Raw genomic sequence first — 20033 nt, forward strand, 5'->3', positions numbered from 1 at the left:
GACCGTATCTTTCCCGCGAACGTCCTCTGCCTCGTGCACAAGATCTCCGTCGGATCGTGCGCAAGATTTCCGTGTCGATTACAGGCAGCGTAATATCGGGACGTGTCAAGATCTCCGTAAGATTGTAAAAGATACGGTTCGCCCCTCGCTTCGAACGTCCGTTTTTAAATAAATAATTAAAGTGTGAGTGACACCATCGCCTCTTCTTTCTTTTCTCCACCACCTACATCCCCACCGTGAACCAACCGCATTCCTCACCACTCACTTCGCGTCTCAATCGAGACGGATCCCGACATTCTCCGTGCGATCGCGTTTACCCTACGCACGCGCAAACATGTTATGTAAATATTATTTTAAACGTTTTATTAAAATGTTAAATTAATATTAAATAAATATTAATTAGATATTATATAAATATTTGCCCTAAATCATTATTTTAAATAATTAATTATTAAAATATAAATATTAAATTAATATTAAATTAATTTTTTAAATATTATTTTAAATACTTTTTTAAATTTAAAATAAATTTTGAATAAACATTAAATAAATGTTAAATAAATAATTTTCTTAAACTATTATTTTTAATAAAAATTAATAATTTTTTAATATTAAATAAACGTTGAATAAATGTTTTATAAATATTTTTTTATCATTATTTAAAATAAATAATTGATATAAAATAAATGTTTAATAAATATTAAATAAATATTATTTGTACAATAAACGCTAATAATGTAAAAATAATATAATCAAAAATAAATATTTAAAAAACATTTATAAAATATTGCCTGCTGATTGGGGCCCTCCCCCTTAATCTTTCTGACCGCTCAGGCAGACTGGCGATTTAGTGTTCGACAATACCAAAGAATTCTTTTTAGATAGAGATATTCTACAATGCTTATTGATGCTATTTTATGTAGCTAGCTCTCGGTCTATTACGATTCGTCGATGGATAAACTACGAGTCCAATCACGCGGTGAGATTCATGGTTTTAGTGACGCGTCTCAACAGGCTATTGCTGTCATTATCTACATGCGCACGATCAATACGAAAGGAAAACTTACTATCAGATTTTTGGCTTTTAAGACTAAAGTAGCTCCACCAAAGAGGCTCACCATTCTACGCTTGGAGTTATCTGGCGCGTTCTTGTTGGCAAAGCTTGTTTCACAATTACTAAATACATTGGAAATGAAAAATATACCAATCTACCTGTAGACCGACTCTTCCATAACGCTTACTTGGCTGACTAATCATCCGTCAAGATGGAAAGACTTTGTCCACAACAGAGTCTGCTGCATCCATGATATTTTGCCTCAAGCGATATGGAGATTTGTATCCGGTACAGAGAGTCCAGCAGATTTAGTCACTAAATGGTTGACACCTTCCCACCTCGCAGAACAAACAGAATGGTGGAGCGGCCCATCGTGGCTGCAACAGCCATCCACTGACTGGCCTTCTAACTTTGTCTTATTTCCTCAATTGGAACTTCTCGATAAGAGACCGGTAAATGTAAACGTTGCTCGCAACACACCTACGATATGGGAGTTTATACACAGATATTCTAGTCTCAATAAACTTCTGCGTATTACGGCACAAATTCAAAGGGCGATTTCTAAATTCAAGAGAATTGCAACTTCATCCTCATCTACGAGTACTACGAGAGAATTAGAAGAAGCCAGAATTTTCTGGGTAAAATCAATTCAAGGGTCATACTTTCGTCCCGAGCTTGACGTACGTCGTAACAAAAGATCTTTGCCGACTTCCAACTCTCTGCTTAGACTCACTCCGTTTCTAGACTCTAACAAATTATTACGTTTAGGAGGTCGCTTACAACACTCACTCTTTTGACTCAGGTCGAAAATGTCCTAAATTCTGGGCCATTAACGCATTAACGGAAAACCCAGACTTCTACCATCAAACGATCTATACACAAAATCTTCTCTTTTCCTGTTCACCAAGAAACATTGTAGTTTATTTCGGTAACACCGGTTAACGAGCGGGCGGAATGTTAAATAAAAAAAAATAAGTTTAATCACTGGACCCTGGTAGGGGTCATAGAATTATGTGGCAACATCGATCGGCCCAGCAGTCAGCTTGCGCTCTCATACGCTTGCCAATGCTTCGGGGCGAGTCGGGGCTATTCGGGCAAGATCGGAAGGGCCGTAGGTCCGGCTGCGGTTTCCTACGCACGCTCTCGGCACTGTTGCGTCGCACGTGCTCGCCTTCGCATAGTCTTGATCAAACATTCTAATCGCGCATTCTAGAACATTCCAGTCGCGTCGTAGAACATTATTAATTGACTCGTAGATCAGCATAAACAATCTTAACGATTGTTTCACGCCCTATTTGTCTAATATGTTAGTGCACTTAAGACGAAATTACGACCGGTGATCTTATTCAGTTACAAAACAAAGTGAATATCTTATCGAGCTCGAGGGGCTGTCAGCCTGTTTATTGGGGCTGCTAGCCCAAGTTTTTTGCAGATTGATTGAGGCTGTTAGCCTGTTTTACAACGGTGGCCACCAGAATAGTCAATTGACGAACCAAAGCGCAGAACAGTAAACGCACATTCTAGAGGCTGGCAGTCTAATGCGTGGCGATACGGCCATCTTGATTTACATAACAAAAGACGTAAACATAGTACTGCTTCTTGCATAGCATCTGCTTCTTTGCTATTAAGTACAAGCGTAAAAATTATGTAACACACACGAATTACCTGATTGAAACCCGTATGTATAATAATATTATCTTTAAGCGAACTTGCTTTTTTGCAATACCCACGTACGTTTTAATTTTTCTATATCTTATATTGCTATCTATTATATTATATTTATCAATTTCTTGTTTATTGTTTACGTACGTTTACTTGTTTGCTATTGCAATTTTGGGCCTATCTCTTTGTTTGTGCGTGCGTAGGGGAAACGCAATCGCACGGAGAGAATGCCGGGATCCGTCCCGATAGAGACGCGAAGCGAGTGGAGAGGAATGCGGTAGGTTCACGGGGGGTGATAGGAAGAAGAAGGAGGCGATGGTGTCACTCACACTTTAATTATTTATTAAAAAACGGACGTTTGGAGCGAGGGCGAACCGTATTTTTTACAATTTTACGGAAATCTTGACACGTTCCGATATTACGCTGCCTGTAATCGACGGCAAAATCTTGAAGAGCCTCTAGATCGAAGCTCTCGCAAATCCGGAAATTTTGCGCGCGATCCGACGGAGATCTTGTGCACGAGGTAGAGGACGTTCGCGGGAAAGGTACGGTCACCCGTGCATTGACGTGATGCACTCACACATTCATACGAATATTCGAACTTAAGAATGAATTAACATAAGTTGCCGAATTAGGGATGGAAGAAGTAAATCCCCGCAGCTAGGATCGGCGGATGACGCGAGAGATCTGCGGGACGATCTAATGTCGGTGCCGGGCTGCGAGGGACTGGTTAATTTTTTGTCGTAAGACAATTATGATCTTGGAGGCGAAAAAGGGGGCGGTAAGGGAACAGATCTCGAGACTTATTTGGGCATTGATTTTGACGTGACCTTTTTTGGGCATGTTTATTTGCATAGTTACCACGATGCGAGAAAACGAAAGACGCGCGCGTGATGAGCTAGTGACAGCGCCGCGCGACTGGGTGCATCGAAGGAATGAATTACAAGGAGCGCGATGGCTGTCAGCAGCTCTCACTACTCGCGGATAAAACAGAGCAAAAAGAAAAAATGTTAAAATTCTATTGAAATTGTTCTAGTCTCATACACTCTCTGTTTCGAGACGTAACCGACTGAGACACTAATTTAATATTAAGTTATATTTGTCTTGTTCATCTCCATTTTTTTTTCTTTCTCTCTTAATAGCGTACTGTATAATTAAAATAGTACTAAGTCTTTTCTATCTAAATTGAAATTAAGTAAAAAAGGGACGCTTGCTTGTAGTATTTAAACATAAGTATAATTAACATAAATTTGTACAGCTGTGTTTTCCTTCTTCTTTTTATAATAACTTCAAATTACTACTATTAATATTATTATCTGAATAAATTGTTTTGGCTACTTTATAACATTAAGAATCAATTAATTTCATTCTTTCTTTCATTTCAACTGACACGTTAAAAAGAATCAACAATATTCAAATACGATAGTCAAAAACGATTAAACATTTTCCTTTCTATTATTTTTTTTAAATACCCATGACGCAAAAAGACCTTCCCAAAAAGATGTCTCTTAACTGTAAAAATATATGTAATTTGTTTACAGACGAAACAGATATTGGCGCGACACCTCGTAATAGCCGACAAGGTGACATATACGATGTCAAAAATGGTAAGAATGAATCAATACTTCACCCTTCCATCAATAAGAGGCAACCTAGACCTCTGCATCCGGGTATATAACAATTGTGAGTAGATAAATTTTAGAACTGTACGCGTACTCATTGGCGTTTATCGCGTAGATATCCTAATGTCACCTCAGGGTGACGGACGTCTCACGAAAATTTTATTTGTCTGTACGGTGCGAAGTCCGTCTTATTCACACGCAAGCGTAATCTAGACGCGCAAATTCGCAGCTACGGTAAAAGCATAGAGTTTTCTAGAAGCAAACGTGTTCTGTCGCTCAAACATATTTAGCTGTTTTGCTACCGTCTCTTACAATGCGCTCGCTCACGTTTGTCCTTGCAAGCGACCAAAACCTCGAACCGTTGCGTCGCAAAAGCCTATCATTGATACTCTCAAACTTAACCTGGCGGTTACTGTCTGCCCTGCTCAAAAAGTACGATAGAAACTGATAGAAGCATAGAAATTTGATAGAAATTTAATATGATTTTACCTGAATCTATTGTTTCTATCGGACACTAGATTTCCTGCCAGATAGAAAAGTTATAAAGTTCTATCGTTTTTTATCGTATCTAAATTAAACGATTAAAACTTTATCTAAATACGATTACTTTCCTATATGATCTTATCTACTTATCGTACTAAATATGAAATTTACGATTCAAGGTCTATAAAACTCTATATGAATTAATCTGAAATTGTTCCTATACGTTTCTATAAGATGTATTACAATTTCAGCGGACATAAAGTTCTATCGTTTTTATCGTATTTAAATTAAACGATTAAAACTTTATCTGAATACGATTACTTTCCTATATGATCTTATCTACTTATCGTACTGAATATGAAATTTACGCTTCAAGGTCTATAAGACTCTATATGAATTAATCTGAAATTGTTCCTATACGTTTCTATCAGATGTATTACAATTTCGGCGGACATAAAGTTCTATCGTTTTTTATCGTATCTGAATTAAACGATTAAAACTTTATCTGAATACGATTATTTTTCTATATGATCTTATCTACTTATTACTATATAATAACCGATCTAATATTTACGAACCAAAAACACGATTCAATTAGATAGAACTTTTTCTTATCTGATTCTATCGGATTTTTTGAGCAGGGTGATTACATGTGGCTGAGAAGTACGACAAAAACACAATCCGCCGAAATATATCCGATGAGTGAGCCATATGTTTAAACGTCGTTGACATGCGACGATGCGAGTGCTTTTACTTTATACAAGCGGCATAGTTACTGATTGCGAGTAACGAAGGAGTGCACTTTTCCTACGCACCGCGTTACGCATCGCGTGTACATGCGTACCCGTAACGTCATGCTGTGTGCGCGCGAGTGGATAAACCTGCCGTGCGTAACTCCCACTCCAATAAAGTTTGCTTCCAATTATCCATCGGAACTGTCGACTCTGAAGTCTCTGAAATGCATGACTTGCTCGAAATCTTTATGTATCTCTCAATATTTAAGCACAAAAATTGTTTCAATTTAATATACCAAATCGCCTTTCGGCTCGATTTGAACTCAGCAAATACCGGCTCGTCGCGTGCGTGGATTGTAGTCACCACTCGACCGAGCGTTATGATTCTGTAATTCCTTGATTTGACAAATATACTTGTTATTTCTTATTGTATAAATGATAAAGTGTTCCCGATAGTTCTCTCGTCTTCCCGATTCCATCCGCCAGCATCGAACTTCACACTCTACCAAATTTTAGGGATAAGTAGTCAGCTGTCAGAGCCGACGTCTACGTTACTTTTAATTTTCCGCCCGTTGATTAGCGCTATCGTTTGGAATGTTAATTCCTATTGATTTTAACGAACGACTGGTACGCTCCCTCGTACCTGGCGCCTAACTTTTCGTTTTTTTTTTTTCAAGAATAATTAGATTACATTTGCCCCGCTACCTGGGTGACGCAGGGCCGTGCCGAGGACGAAGGCAAAGTTATCCGTCATTATCAGCGCGGTTACAGCATATTTCTAGAACGGAGATGCAAACTTAAGATAAGCACTAATATCATCGGAACACTTCAGAGAATCGATATGTATCTAAAATTAGTTAATTAATTAATTAAACCTTAAAACATGCATATCTCGAGAACGGTTGGAGATGCGTATTTGGGATAAGAACTAGTATCATCGGAACACTTCAGAGAGTCAATACATCTCTAAAATTAATTAATGTTAAAATATGCATATCTTTAGAACGATTGGAGATGCGAACTTGAGATAAGTACAGGCATTATCGGAACACTTCAAAGAATCAATACGTATCTAAAATTATTTATAATTACGTACTATTTATTTAATACTGTAGGATAGTCAATAAATAAATGTTAATTGGAAGTAGAGAGAAACTAATTAATTAATTAATTAATCCAAAGACATCTGATAATACTAGTGCTTATTCCAAGTTCGTATCACCAACCGTTCTCGAGATGTACACGCACCGGCAGAAATGGTGTCCCGCGACGTTCAGCGCGCGGCGATCACCCACACACGCAAAGCGCCGTACGTGTTACTGGGCGCACGGAGGAGCCGGGGAGATGGGAGAGGAGCGAAAAAAGTGGGGATCGCGCCGGTGTTGCATCCTTCACTAACGTCGCACGTTGAAGAAGGATAGAGCTAAGATGAGTGAGAAGACGTGATACCGACTCGATGGTGTCCCAATATCCGTTTCACTCGCACTCGATACTAATATCGTCTCTCGCTCGCCAATACCGATGCGTCGTGCTTTCCTTTTTCTTTGAGAGACGGCTATCCGAGTGCACGAAGCGTCGACATTTATTCTATTAGCATGTCATTCATTACTTTATATTATGTAAAGTGATAAAATTTAATTTAAAAAAACACAAATTTTTATTGAAATATTAATTATGTTATACATAGAAAGAAAAAAATTAACGTTTATCCCAATTAATTATTGATTCACTTATGATTGCGTAATAATGCTTCTTTTTCATCCCGTAACAAATTTTTGTGTGAAATTATAACCATCGTTACGGATAATTTTCAGACTCACTATAAGAGTTTCTTATCCATTTACAAATTTAGAGTATAAGATTAATTTCTTGTATTGTAAGTAAGTGTGTGCAAAATTGTGTAAATAATAATTTTAAAAGATAATAAAAATTTTATTTTAACATTTAGATTTATTTAATGTTGATAGTTTGTAAGTTAATTGTAGTTTGTAAGATAGATTGTAAGTTAATTTTTTGTTCATCTAACATTTAACATAATTAATATGGTATTGGCGAGCGAGAGACGATATTAGTATCGAGTGCGAGTGAAACGGATATTGGGACACCATCGAGTCGGTATCACGTCTTCTCACTCATCTTAGCTCTATCCTTCTTCAACGTGCGACGTTGGTGAAGGATGCAACACCGGCGCGATCCCCACTTTTTTCGCTCCTCTCCCATCTCCTCGGCTCCTCCGCGCGCCCAGTAACACGTACGGCGCTTCGCGTGTGTGGGTGATCGCCGAGCGCTGAACGTCGCGGGACACCATTTCTGCCGGTGCGTGTACATGTTACAACTGTTACGTCCGGCAGACTCCACAATTTCTCTTCGTCAGAGAAATAAATAAGATTACAAAAGAAATTCCGTTTCAACGGTCCCCGATAATTTTTTATGCATCTAGGATTAGTCCATTAGAAACGTAACGACCAACATGGATAGATGAAACGACCAAGATGATAATTTCAACTTCTTTTGAATATCGAGTCAACAAACAATAAATTTTGAAGGTAGAAATACAAAAAACAAACTCGAGATCGAAGCAAAGTTTCACGTTTCCTCACAAAAAAAGGGCAATAAAGAATCCAAACATTAGCAAAAAATAAATAACCGTTTCCTCCATCTGCAAACAATACCGTCACACGTCTAGCACGATAAACAATTATTTATCTTTTAAACCTAAAGGGAAGATAATCTACGCAATAGGTCGGATTCCTTCGATAAAATTAAAGGAATGTGGGAGGAAACAGAGAAACTTTCAACAAATTACTCGACGTATGATTGGTCAAAAAGGAAAAACTATTTCTTCAATAAGAAAACTTACAAGGGAACGGACAGAACTGTCCCTCACCGATTTTAATGAGCTTCGGATATGTTGTAGAACATAAGAAAATATTAGACCCATATTTTTTTTTATCTGCGTATCTCGACATTTAGGGGTTGAAACCACCCCTCGAAAATAACGCATTTTTTCGTTTTTTGCGAATATCTTTGAAACTATAAGGTTTATGAAAAAATGTTCTATACGAAAGTTTTATGGCATTTTATACTCTTTACAACAGTATATTTATATTTTTTTAAAATTTCAAATTTTTTAATTTATCCCACCCCCCACCCGTTTTTTCAACATTTAAAAAATTTTGTAAGGACAAAAATTAAAGAGCATTAAAAGCCGAATCCACCCATATATAATAACATATGGGTTCCATCATTCTCAATTATTAGCAAAACGAGATAGTAATCTCGCGCTATAGGTGCTGCGCTAGAAGTAGTGTCGCGTTATTTCTTTAGTCGCGTCACACTCAATAACTGCCTCTTCTGCGTATATTTTTATATTAAAACATAAAAATGGATTAATTTTAATTATATAATACGCAACGTATTGTAGCGTGCGCGCCGCGGAAATGAAAGACACTTTTTATAATGTAAAACCAAGCAGCTTTATTCACACGTCCGACCAGGCTCGAGACCGAGATTCAACTCGTTGTTTACACGTGTCGTCAAGCGCTCGTCAGCTGACCACGCTCGGTCCAGGAAATCAATAGTATTGATCCGTCTTCGAACAGCTGAGTCGCGGTCGCGGAGTATACCGGGCGACGCACGCAACACTGCCCCCCTTCTTCTAGATTGTCGTCCCGACAATCAGGGAAACAGTTTTAGCGCTCTCCGCAGAAGACTCCCTCGGTTCCCGGACGATTTCCTGCTCTTCCCGAGCTGCTGCAACGGGTTCCCGAGCCACGTCCACCGAAGTTTTTCGTCCCCTGCAAGGACTATCACGGGCATCCTCTCACGCCGAGCTCATCCAGCTCTCACGCAGGATCTCCCGAATCCTTCCGCGTCCCCGTGCTCCACTCCCCTTGCGATACTGTCCCTCGACGTCGGATCTTGTGCACTTCTTTCTTCTCTTTTCAGGATCGGGGGGGGGAATTTATCTCCGTGGACCCAACGCTTTAAAAAGCTCCCCGTCCTCTGCCTCGGCATTTGCCCTAAGTTCCACGGGAAAACCACGGTCAAAAACCGTGGATGAGGCAGTCTTCTTCCCTACAAGTAGCGACCTCCTTCCGAAAGAGATCCCTCTTCGTCCGCCCTTCTTCTAAAAAGAAACTGCTCTCCGAAGAGTAACTGAAACACACAAGAAAACAAACAGAACAAAAACACAAAAACATGAACTAAAATTAACTTCAAAACGGTGTTAACATTAGAATAAACCCCCCTATTTCGTATTCGGGCTCGGATTCGTATCGGTTCGATTTAAACTCACATCGGCTTCACTCCCTCCTTTTTCCGAAAAGCTATTTAAATTAAAAGACTTTAACATCTTCGCGCGCTCAACCGCTACTCGTAAAGACGTTACCCCTTCAACTTGAAGGGAGCGTTTGACGAACCCGTCCGACAGCGCAGCGATAAACTGCGAACAAGAAATTTTATCGCGCACTTCGTACGAGCACTCGGGATACGCTTTACGCGATAGGCGCTCCAAATCCGCGCCTAACGTCGCGAAATCTTCCCCCGCCCCTTGCTTCCGATTCGTGAACTGCATATAAAAGTTTTGCGCAAGCTCACTTTCCCCGAATCGAAGTTCTAACTTTGACTTGAGCTCCGCAAACGAAATGGAGCCCTCGTCAGCCGGAAACGAGTCCAAAAGTGAACGCGCCCTCCCCCGCAGACAGGAAGCAAGAACTACCGCCTTCTCAGACTCGCTCCAATGATTCGCACTCGCGATAAGCGAAAATTGAGCGAGGAACTCGCGTAACGGAGCCGTCCCGTCGTAGGTATCGGGCTTTAATTTTAGACCGACGGACATTCGCGCTTCACTTCGCGCATCCTCCCGCCGCGCGTCCGCGTCCGCACCGAACGCGTCCTCTCGCCGCGCGTCCGCGCCCGCCCCGGACACACGCGACTCACTGCCCGCGTTTCCGTTTTGCGGAATATTATTCAAAAGACTCAGCTGTAAAAAGCGCAGCTCCTCCTCGTGCCGTCGCAGCGTCGCGGCTTGTTCCTCCTCCCTTTGAGTCAGGCTTTCGCGCAGCAACCGCATCTCCTCTAGGAGCGCCTTTACGATCCCCGGCGTCTCCTGCTCCGAGTTTCGAACATCCGTTCTGTCTCCCTCCGCAGCGGCAGAAGCGTGAGATCGGGTCATCACAGGAGAACGGTGGATTGACATCCTTCGAATTCTCCGCTCCTTCTCGTCTGTTCACTCCGCGCACTTATCACTAGATCCGCGCGCGTTCCTCAAGGTCCGACAAGCGGACGAGCCCCCAAAATGTAGCGTGCGCGCCGCGGAAATGAAAGACACTTTTTATAATGTAAAACCAAGCAGCTTTATTCACACGTCCGACCAGGCTCGAGACCGAGATTCAACTCGTTGTTTACACGTGTCGTCAAGCGCTCGTCAGCTGACCACGCTCGGTCCAGGAAATCAATAGTATTGATCCGTCTTCGAACAGCTGAGTCGCGGTCGCGGAGTATACCGGGCGACGCACGCAACAGTATTACACGATATAAAGCATAAATGCATATATATAACAAAAGTAGCATATATATACGTATGTGCCTACGTACATTTTCATTGTTACAAATGCGAATATAAATTAATATGAAGCAAAATATTTTTTAACATTTAAAACTGCAAATACAATATAACAAAATATATCATATCAAGAGAAAAATATAAAACATAAACTGCAATAACTATTTGCATAATTATATTATTTACACTATATGCACGTAGCACGCTCTGATAATAAAGATAATGTAAGTATATAAGTATATAATTTAATTTAATTTGAAGTTTGAAAATACATTTATACGGATGTATATATACATTTTGCATACGACACGGACAAATAACTTTAATATCAGTGTTGATAGAGGGACCGGTTGTTTTCGCGCAAGTGCATCACGTGAGGCTTCAAAAAAATATCCATTAGTAATAGGAAGGAGATCTTTGATCGTACATCTTGCACACGACAACGTATAAATATAGTAACAGTGATAGACGGATCGGTTGTTCTCGCGCAGGCGTGAGGCTTCAATAAAGCATCATCTCCTTCCTATTACTAATAGATACTTTATTGAAGCCTCTCGCCTGCGCGAGAACAACCGATCCGTCTATCACTGTTACTATATTTATACGTCGTGTGCAAGATGTACGATCAAAGATCTCCTTCCTATTACTAATAGATATTTTATTGAAGCCTTACGTGATGTGCTTGCGCGAAAACAACCGGTCCCTCTATCAACACTGATATTAAAGTTATTTGTCCGTGTCGTATGCAAAATGTATATATACATCTGTATAAATGTATTTTCAAACTTCAAATTAAATTAAATTATATACTTATATACTTACATTATCTTTATTCTCAGAGCGTGCTACGTGCATATAGTGTAAATAATATAATTATGCAAATAGTTATTGCAGTTTATGTTTTATATTTTTCTCTTGATATTATATATTTTGTTATATTGTATTTGCAGTTTTAAATGTTAAAAAATATTTTGCTTCATATTAATTTATATTCGCATTTGTAACAATGAAAATGTACGTAGGCACATACGTATATATATGCTACTTTTGTTATATATATGCATTTATGCTTTATATCGTGTAATACGTTGCGTATTATATAATTAAGATTAATCCATTTTTATGTTTTAATATAAAAATATACGCAGAAGAGGCAGTTATTGAGTGTGACGCGACTAAAGAAATAACGCGACACTACTTCTAGCGCAGCACCTATAGCGCGAGATTACTATCTCGTTTTGCTAATAATTGAGAATGATGGAACCCATATGTTATTATATATGGGTGGATTCGGCTTTTAATGCTCTTTAATTTTTGTCCTTACAAAATTTTTAAAATGTTGAAAAAAAGGGATGGGGGGTGGGTTAAATTAAAAAATTTGAAATTTTTAAAAAATATAAATATACTGTTGTAAAGAGTATAAAATGCCATAAAACTTTCGTATAGAACATTTTTTCATAAACCTTATATTTTCAAAGATATTCGCAAAAAACGAAAAAATGCGTTATTTTCGAGGGGTGGTTTCAACCCCTAAATGTCGAGATACGCAGATAAAAAAAAATATGGGTCTAATATTTTCTTATGTTCTATAACATATCCGAAGCTCATTAAAATCGGTGAGGGACAGTTCTGTCCGTTCCCTTGTTAGAATTTGTTCACCACACAATCCTGAAAAAGAGTCTTACCAATTAAAATATTTGAACCACCTACATCTGGATCCGCCCCCTGTAAGACTCCGTATATATAATGCCAAATCTTGAAGAGAACCAGTCAGTAGTTAGTTAGTCAATAGTTAGTTAACAGGCAGTTAATAGTCAGTTGTTAGTCAGTATTCAGTAAACAAGTAAGTAATCAGTAATGAGTTCAGTTCAGTCTAGTTCACTACTTCAATAGTTTAGTAGTTTTTTTCCTCAGTTAGTAGTTAGTTAGTAAAAGAAATAATCATGTAGAATCAGTGCGCGAATAAACTTTAGTTCCATCCGGTCAAGAAGGCTCTTCGATTCCGACAGATTTGCTCGAAAACCAGTAATGAGTAAGTCCCACAATCACAATTTCTTTTGTTTTTACGTTGCTTATCTACTCCCTTCTGTTTTAATTCTTTAAGACACGCTCCTATTATTTATAAATAATTCCTTCTTAGAGTTCTCATCCCTTTTTTTTCCCCCAGTTAGCGGATGCGAGCCTATCGCTCAAGAGTCCGACCGGCCGTTCCGGTGCGCGGATTCCGAGGCAGTCGCTCGAGAGTCTGACCGGGCGTTCTGGTGCGCGGATTCCGAGGCTGTCGCCTCGGAAAAGAACGCAGACAAAAAGTCAGCTGAAAGAGGTATAAAAGCAAAGAAAAATGCATATAAAGAAAATCTAGGGAAGAAAAAGCTTAACACAAAAAAAGGGATAAAAACAAGATGGCTGGAGAGAACACAAATGATTTTTTTTGTCTCAAATGCAAATCGTGCCTTGAAGCAATCACTTGTAGCTTGACGCAACTGTGACTCGTTGTCCAATTAAACAAGTAACAAGTAGCAGGTAGAGATTAAAAAAATAAATATCGTGCGTGGTCAGACATACCAGAGACCTCTACAGCAGTTCGGCCTATTTTCAAATTTTCCGGACGCATGAAAACACAAGCGGAGGCTGATTGGTGTTAGGGGTAGTTATTCAATGCACCCTTGCGGGGTGGAAGGGGTCAAGAAGGATAGAACCTTCGACATTTAACGGTTTTAAAACCGAGCGGTGTTAGAGAGTTATCAGACAGACGCGATGCAAAACGCTGTCTCCATTGTCAGAACAAAGAGATAGCGAATTAAGATTGAAAAAGGATAGGAGTGTCAGGACGCAACGGGGACACTAAGAGGCACTTACAGAACCGATTTAGCCCATTTCCGAATTTTTCCTGGCCGTTTTCTGCATCAGATTGCCCTGTACCTTCCAAACTGCAACCTTGTAACTTTTGTTTTTGACAGAGAGTTGCTTCGAGGGACGTAACTACAAAACTACGAAATCCACAGCGGGGAAATTTTGTAATGGTCAAGTCAACACTTCGGACTACATCATATTAAAAAATTCAGATTTTTTGCTTAACTTTTACAAACTTGGCGCTATTTTAAACTTTTGTTCCTTTAGTTTTGTCCAGTAGTTATATATGTTGTAACCGTGTTCGCGAGCGACGACCAACTTCGCCTCCATTCCCGGTTGTGGCCCTGCGTCATCCGAGTGATGGGGCAAGTGTCTTCGCAAATCTCGCTAAGGTGCAAGATTCAGCGCCAGGTACATTCTTTCGCGTAAAAACAAAAAATGATCTTTCAAGCGATAATGCCGAGAAAAGGGCGAGCAGTTGTAGGCGATCGGGGCGTCGTCGGCTTCAACAGCCGGCTACCCAGTTCTAAAACTTGGTAGAGGGAGAGTGGGCGGGTGGAATTGGGTGTGGGCGGGTGGAATTCGATGTGGGCGGGTAGAATTGGGAAGGCAAAAAAACAGTCACACATAATTATTTTGATAACAAAGAGTAATGATTATATTTATAGGCAAGAGCAATTATAATTGCATTGTGGCTTCGGCCGCACGATTAAGTGGCGACTATACTTTGCGGTGACAATTGTACGATGAACCGATGATCGCTCGAAATTAATTCACTTTAGGAGCGTTGCAGATGCGCACAGTAATAAACGGACACAGACCAAACGGACACAGTAATAAACGGACACAGTAACAAACGGACACAGTAACAAACGGATACAGTAACAAACGGACACAGTAACAAACGGACACAGTAACAAACGGACACAGTAATAAACGGACACAGTAATAAACGGACACAGTAACAAATGCGCACACTGCACATGCGTACGGATCAAATGTACACACGGAAATTCGCAAATCCATGTGATGCAGTGAATGCTTTGCACGCACGCGCGCGCGCGCGCGCGCACACACACACACACACACACACACACACACGGGGAGGGGGGTGTAAATGGGGCCTTCGGCGCCCCTCCCGCACCCACCCCGTCCAAGTCGCTAACCTATGTGGACTTTACTCTGCTTGCAATGTACATGGATTACATTTGGTCCGTGCGCATGTGCAGTGTGCGCATTTGGTCTGTGTCCGTTTGTTACTGTGTCCGTTTATTACTATGTCTGTTTATTACTGTGTCTGTTTATTACTGTGTCTGTTTATTACTGTGTCCGTTTGTTACTGTGTCCGTTTATTACTGTGTCCGTTTGGTCTGTGTCCGTTTGTTACTGTGTTCGTTTTACTCAGCCTGCTGTGTCCGTTTATTACTGTGCGCATCTGGGACGCTTCCCTCAAAATGGGGTCTCCCTGAGATTTCTCGGCAAAAATTCGTCCATCCCTGCCGCACCGTGGCTTCCTGGGATGTCATCTGGCAGGACGAGGCGTCAAGATTGCAGAAATCGAACTCCCATCGGTCGCCGACTTCAGCCACACTCACAAAATGACGAAATAACGCTCGAAAAATCTTAACGAGATAAGAAGGAACAATACACGGGAAAACACACAGATAATACCAGACGCGCCACGCTTGCGCGTCCACTCCCGAGGGAGTGTCCGCGGTGGTCTGCGTGATGAAAACGCGTAAGGGCCACTAAGGCCCTTGGGACGAACGACAGACCGCAGCTGTCACGTCACAATGTATAATTACATATTTATTTATGTTTACAAAAATAACTTAACTTGTCTGAGAAAGATCTCGCGTGTCTTTCTATATTAGGCGCAAGAAACTATCGCATTTTTTAAGGGAGCGTCCGAGATGCGCACAGTAATAAAGGGATACAGCAGTAAAACGGATACACTGCAAAATGGACACAGTGCGAAACGGACAGTGTCAATCAGGCAAAGTGAAGTTTATACGTATTTGCAGATTTCCAGTACAATGTACATGGGTTAGCAACTTGGACGAAGTGGATGCAGAAAAGAGGGACGAAGGTCCCCCTTGCACCTCACCGCGCGGACACGTGTGTATGTGCGTGCGCGCGTGTATGCGTACGCGCATGTGTGCGTGCATGTGCGTGCGCAAAGTTCTCTCTGCACCACATGGATTTGCGACTGTGTCCGTTTCGCAATGTGTCCATTTCGTATTGTGTCCGTTTCGCTCAGTGTACTGTTTCCGTTTATTACTGTGCGCATCTAGAGCGCTCCCGATAACTTGGTCCAAAAAAATCGCACAGCGATGAACGACCACTCAATATAAAGAAAAAAGAATCCGCTGTAAGATGCAAGTAGCAAAAAGTCTTTGCAATTTTTTCTACATCAAGTACATTTTAGCAAAGTTGCATAAGAATTTTTATCTTGACGGGTCAATCTTTATTATTGTGCTGTCTTATGTAAAAAAAAGTAATTGAAATCGCCAAAATTCATTTGAAAAGTAGAAAGTTCAAATTTTAAAATGCTGTTTAGAAAATGAAAATGCGATAATCTTTTGCGGTGTTATACTTATTTAAAGTTATGCACAATTTTTGTATGCGTAACACAAATTTTTGTATGCGTTAATTTTGTTGAGCGGTATATACAGGGTGTCTATAATTTTTTGGCACAACGCTTGCATAAAGGCAGAATGGACCAAACCGAGTAGAAAAGTCCTCTACCATTTTCCAATTGTGCCATAGTTAACAAGTTATTAATTAAGAAAAATAGCCATTTTGCCCGGCCTACCGTCGAATGCCGGCAAGCGCGCGGCAACGCGCGGCAAGACAAAACCGCCCAGCGAGACGCCACGGCGCGTGGCCCGGCGGTCCTAAGCACGCAGAGAATTGTTTACAAGCAGCAATAGCTACGCCAACGCACGAAGCGCGTTGCCGCGCGCTTGCCGGCATTCGGCGGTAGGCCGGGCAAAATGGCTATTTTTTCTTAATTAATAACTCGTTAACTATGGCACAATTGTAAAATGGTAGAGGACTTTTCTACTCGGTTTGGTCCGTTCTACCTCTATGCAAGCGTTGTGCCGAAAAATTACAGACACCCTGTATATAATATATATATTGTGACGTAGCAGTTCCGCTGTCACAACAAGTAGCGTCCCTCCCCCGTCACAAGCTGCCAATTCGCACCGGACGGAAAAGCGAGAGCCGATCGAGAAATCTTCCGGGGGAATCGCGACGCCAATAGAATAGTTAGTGTAAATATTTTGCGTTCTTTTCGGTGACACGGCGAGCATCTCACCGCGCGAGCAACAAGGATTTCAAAGGAGAGACAGCGGCAATTACGAAAGGAGAGGCGTGTCAGGAGAATTTCGCCGACCCGGAACGGCCGAGAGCCAGGGACGAGGCTAGTGGGCAAAGCGTGAGCGAGCGTACCGAGAACTAAGAAAGGTGGGGCCATCGAAAGAAAAATCGGCGCCCCAATTGATAACCAAACAGCGGGCACACTGGAAGCGATGGCATGGAGACTGAAGCCACGGAATCGCCCCCGCGGTATGCGGGACTCCCGCGCGAAAAGCGGAGAGCGGCGAGGACCGCCAGGAGGCGTCGGAGGTTGCCGGCGGAAAATTCTGTCTTCGCAGGGGAGTTCTTCCCCGTAGGGTCCCCGGAAGAATTAGAGCGCTTACGGTCTTGCGGACGCAGGACTACTAGTCCTGCTATGATTGGGGCCACGCAATGCACGAGGACTAACGCGCAGTCCGTAGTAAAAGTTCGCGGCGTCTATCGCAGATTGACCGCGATCCTCCGTGCTTTTTGCGTGCGTACTTGTAGTGGGGGCGAACGTGCTCAGCATTTGCGGCGTTATCGAGTTTGAGCGCAATATTGGTTTCGGCAATCGAGCCCGTCCCGGGGTAAAGAGAGAGAGCTTGGTGCCCTGAGGACAGCCGTTGGTGACGGAGAAGTGGAAGCCAGCAAGGAGAGCTACCGATGGGGTGGCCCATTTATTTGCGACGTGTATTGTAAAGCCACTGGCCGGCGAGCCACCCCATTCTCGTTCTGCGTCCGACATAGTTTTGTGTTAGTGTTGCGTCAGCCGCAGGGCGGCCTCGCGATTTTGGTGCATTGTCAGACTCAAGCGAAAGGGGCTGCATTGCGTCGGGTATCGTGGCCAAGGAGGAGAGCGGATCCCATTGGCGGTTCTCCTAAAGAGTGACGAGCGCGTGCGTCGCAAAGCCCTCGCCCGTGTGAGCGGCGTAACACCGCGTGGGAAAAATAGTCATATATATATATATATAGTGACGTAGCAATTCCGCTACCGCGACGAACAGCGTCCCTCCCCCGTTACGGGCTGCAAATTCGCGCCAGGTGGAGAAACGAGAGGCGAAAAAGAGATCTCCCGGAGAATTGCGACGACTGTAAAATAATTACGTTTAAGTATTTTATTTCTTTTCGGTTAACGCGGCGGATGCCTCGCCACGTGATCAGCAAGGATTTTGAGAGCAAGTCAGGGACGTGTGCGGAAAGAGAAGCAAGCCGAAGGAATTTCGTCGGCCCGACTAACGGCAGCCAAAAGCAAGGGACCGCCAGAGAGGCAAAGCGGGCGGGCGGAGCTCGAGCGGGTGTAACGCTACCGGCAGATGGAAAATCGGCGCGCTCGGCTAATAACAGGACGGCGGACACACTGGAGGTGGCGATATAGGAACCAGAGTTGCGGAATCGCCCCCGCAGACTGTGTGATTCCCTCGTGAGAAGTGGAGGGCAGCGAGGGCCGTCGAGAAACGTCGGGGGATGCCGGCGGAAAATTCTGTCTTCGCGGGGGACCCGTAGGGTCCCGGTAGGATTAGAACGCGCAATGATTCTGCGGTAACAGGACTGCTCGCCCTATTGTGATTGGGGCCACGCGATGCGCGAGAGCCAACGCGCAGTCTCTAGTGAAGATTTGCGGTATCAATCGCGGATCGACCGCGATCCCTCGTACTTTTGTGTGCGTACTTGCGGTTGTGTCGAATGTGTTCCGGCCGTCGGGGCGAAAAATTACACAGGTACACAAAAAAAAGTTGGTCCGGCGGACCAGACTAGTCTATCCTCATGTATTCTGACCCGTTGAATCCCAATTCAAGGTCAGAATTACTGAATTGGCTTGTTTTTTCCTAACCTTCAATATGAGATACCACAAAACTGGAGAAACATTAATGACAAAATTGAAGATCTTTACAAAAATTACTTCTGTATTGAAATCGCGAACCAAGAATCCGATTGGGCCCCAAAGAAAATATGTAGTTCTCGTTATAAAATGTTGCGAATTTGTAAAAGAAACAAGACAAAACTGAAAATGAAAGTACCTGCCATATGAAAGAACCTGATGACCAGAGAAGATTACTATTTCTGTATGACAAGTCTGAATGGAATAAACAACACAAAAAAGTCGGCATTATGCTACGTCAATGTTTCGAGTTTAACGAAACCTATATATGTATCAGCATCCGACAAAACTAACGATGAAGTCATGGATATAAGTATTACTTCTAAACTCAATCGAATGGAAATTGATGGAAGTTTGGAAGAATCTGAGAGTGAAACTGAGAGCAAGACTGAGAGTGAAAGTAAATCAACTGATTGTGACTATGTTCCGTATAATATTTCAAAAAAGCCAGGAAAAATAACACAAGAAAAAATGAACGATCTCGTTCAAGATTTGGGTTTTCCCGAGGATGGAGCAGAGTTTCTGGCGTCCTGGTTGAAACATAATGCTAGGGAGGCGAAAAATGTAAAAACCTCCTATTATCGTGACAGAGAAAGAGAATATTGGCAATATTTCTCTGCAGATGAATAACATTCATTAATCTATTGTCACGATGTTATCGGATTAATGAACAAACTAAAACCTGGATGTTACAAGTCTGATGACTGGAGAATATTCATCGATTCTTCTAAGAAAAGCTTGAAAGTAGTGTTGCTGTATAATACTAATGTATATGCCTCCATTCCTGTATCGCACTCGGTAGTGATAAAAGAAAAGTACACAAACCTAAAAACAA

At 41.7% G+C, this 20033-nt stretch overlaps 1 protein-coding gene across 5 annotated transcripts in view; it reads left to right on the top strand.

Annotated features, from left to right (window-relative positions):
- LOC105832409 (fasciclin-1-like) overlaps positions 1–20033 on the top strand; it is a 365719-nt gene that overhangs the window by 333069 nt on the left and 12617 nt on the right. For all 5 annotated transcript variants that reach the window (XM_036285356.1, XM_036285355.1, XM_036285358.1 and 2 more), the window contains one exon: positions 4258–4399. In XM_036285356.1, coding sequence (XP_036141249.1) covers positions 4258–4399 — 142 coding nt within the window. The remainder of the gene's footprint in view (positions 1–4257; positions 4400–20033) is intronic.

The sequence above is a fragment of the Monomorium pharaonis genome, chromosome 4 (genome assembly GCF_013373865.1).
Source record: "Monomorium pharaonis isolate MP-MQ-018 chromosome 4, ASM1337386v2, whole genome shotgun sequence".
Lineage (NCBI taxonomy): Eukaryota > Metazoa > Arthropoda > Insecta > Hymenoptera > Formicidae > Monomorium > Monomorium pharaonis.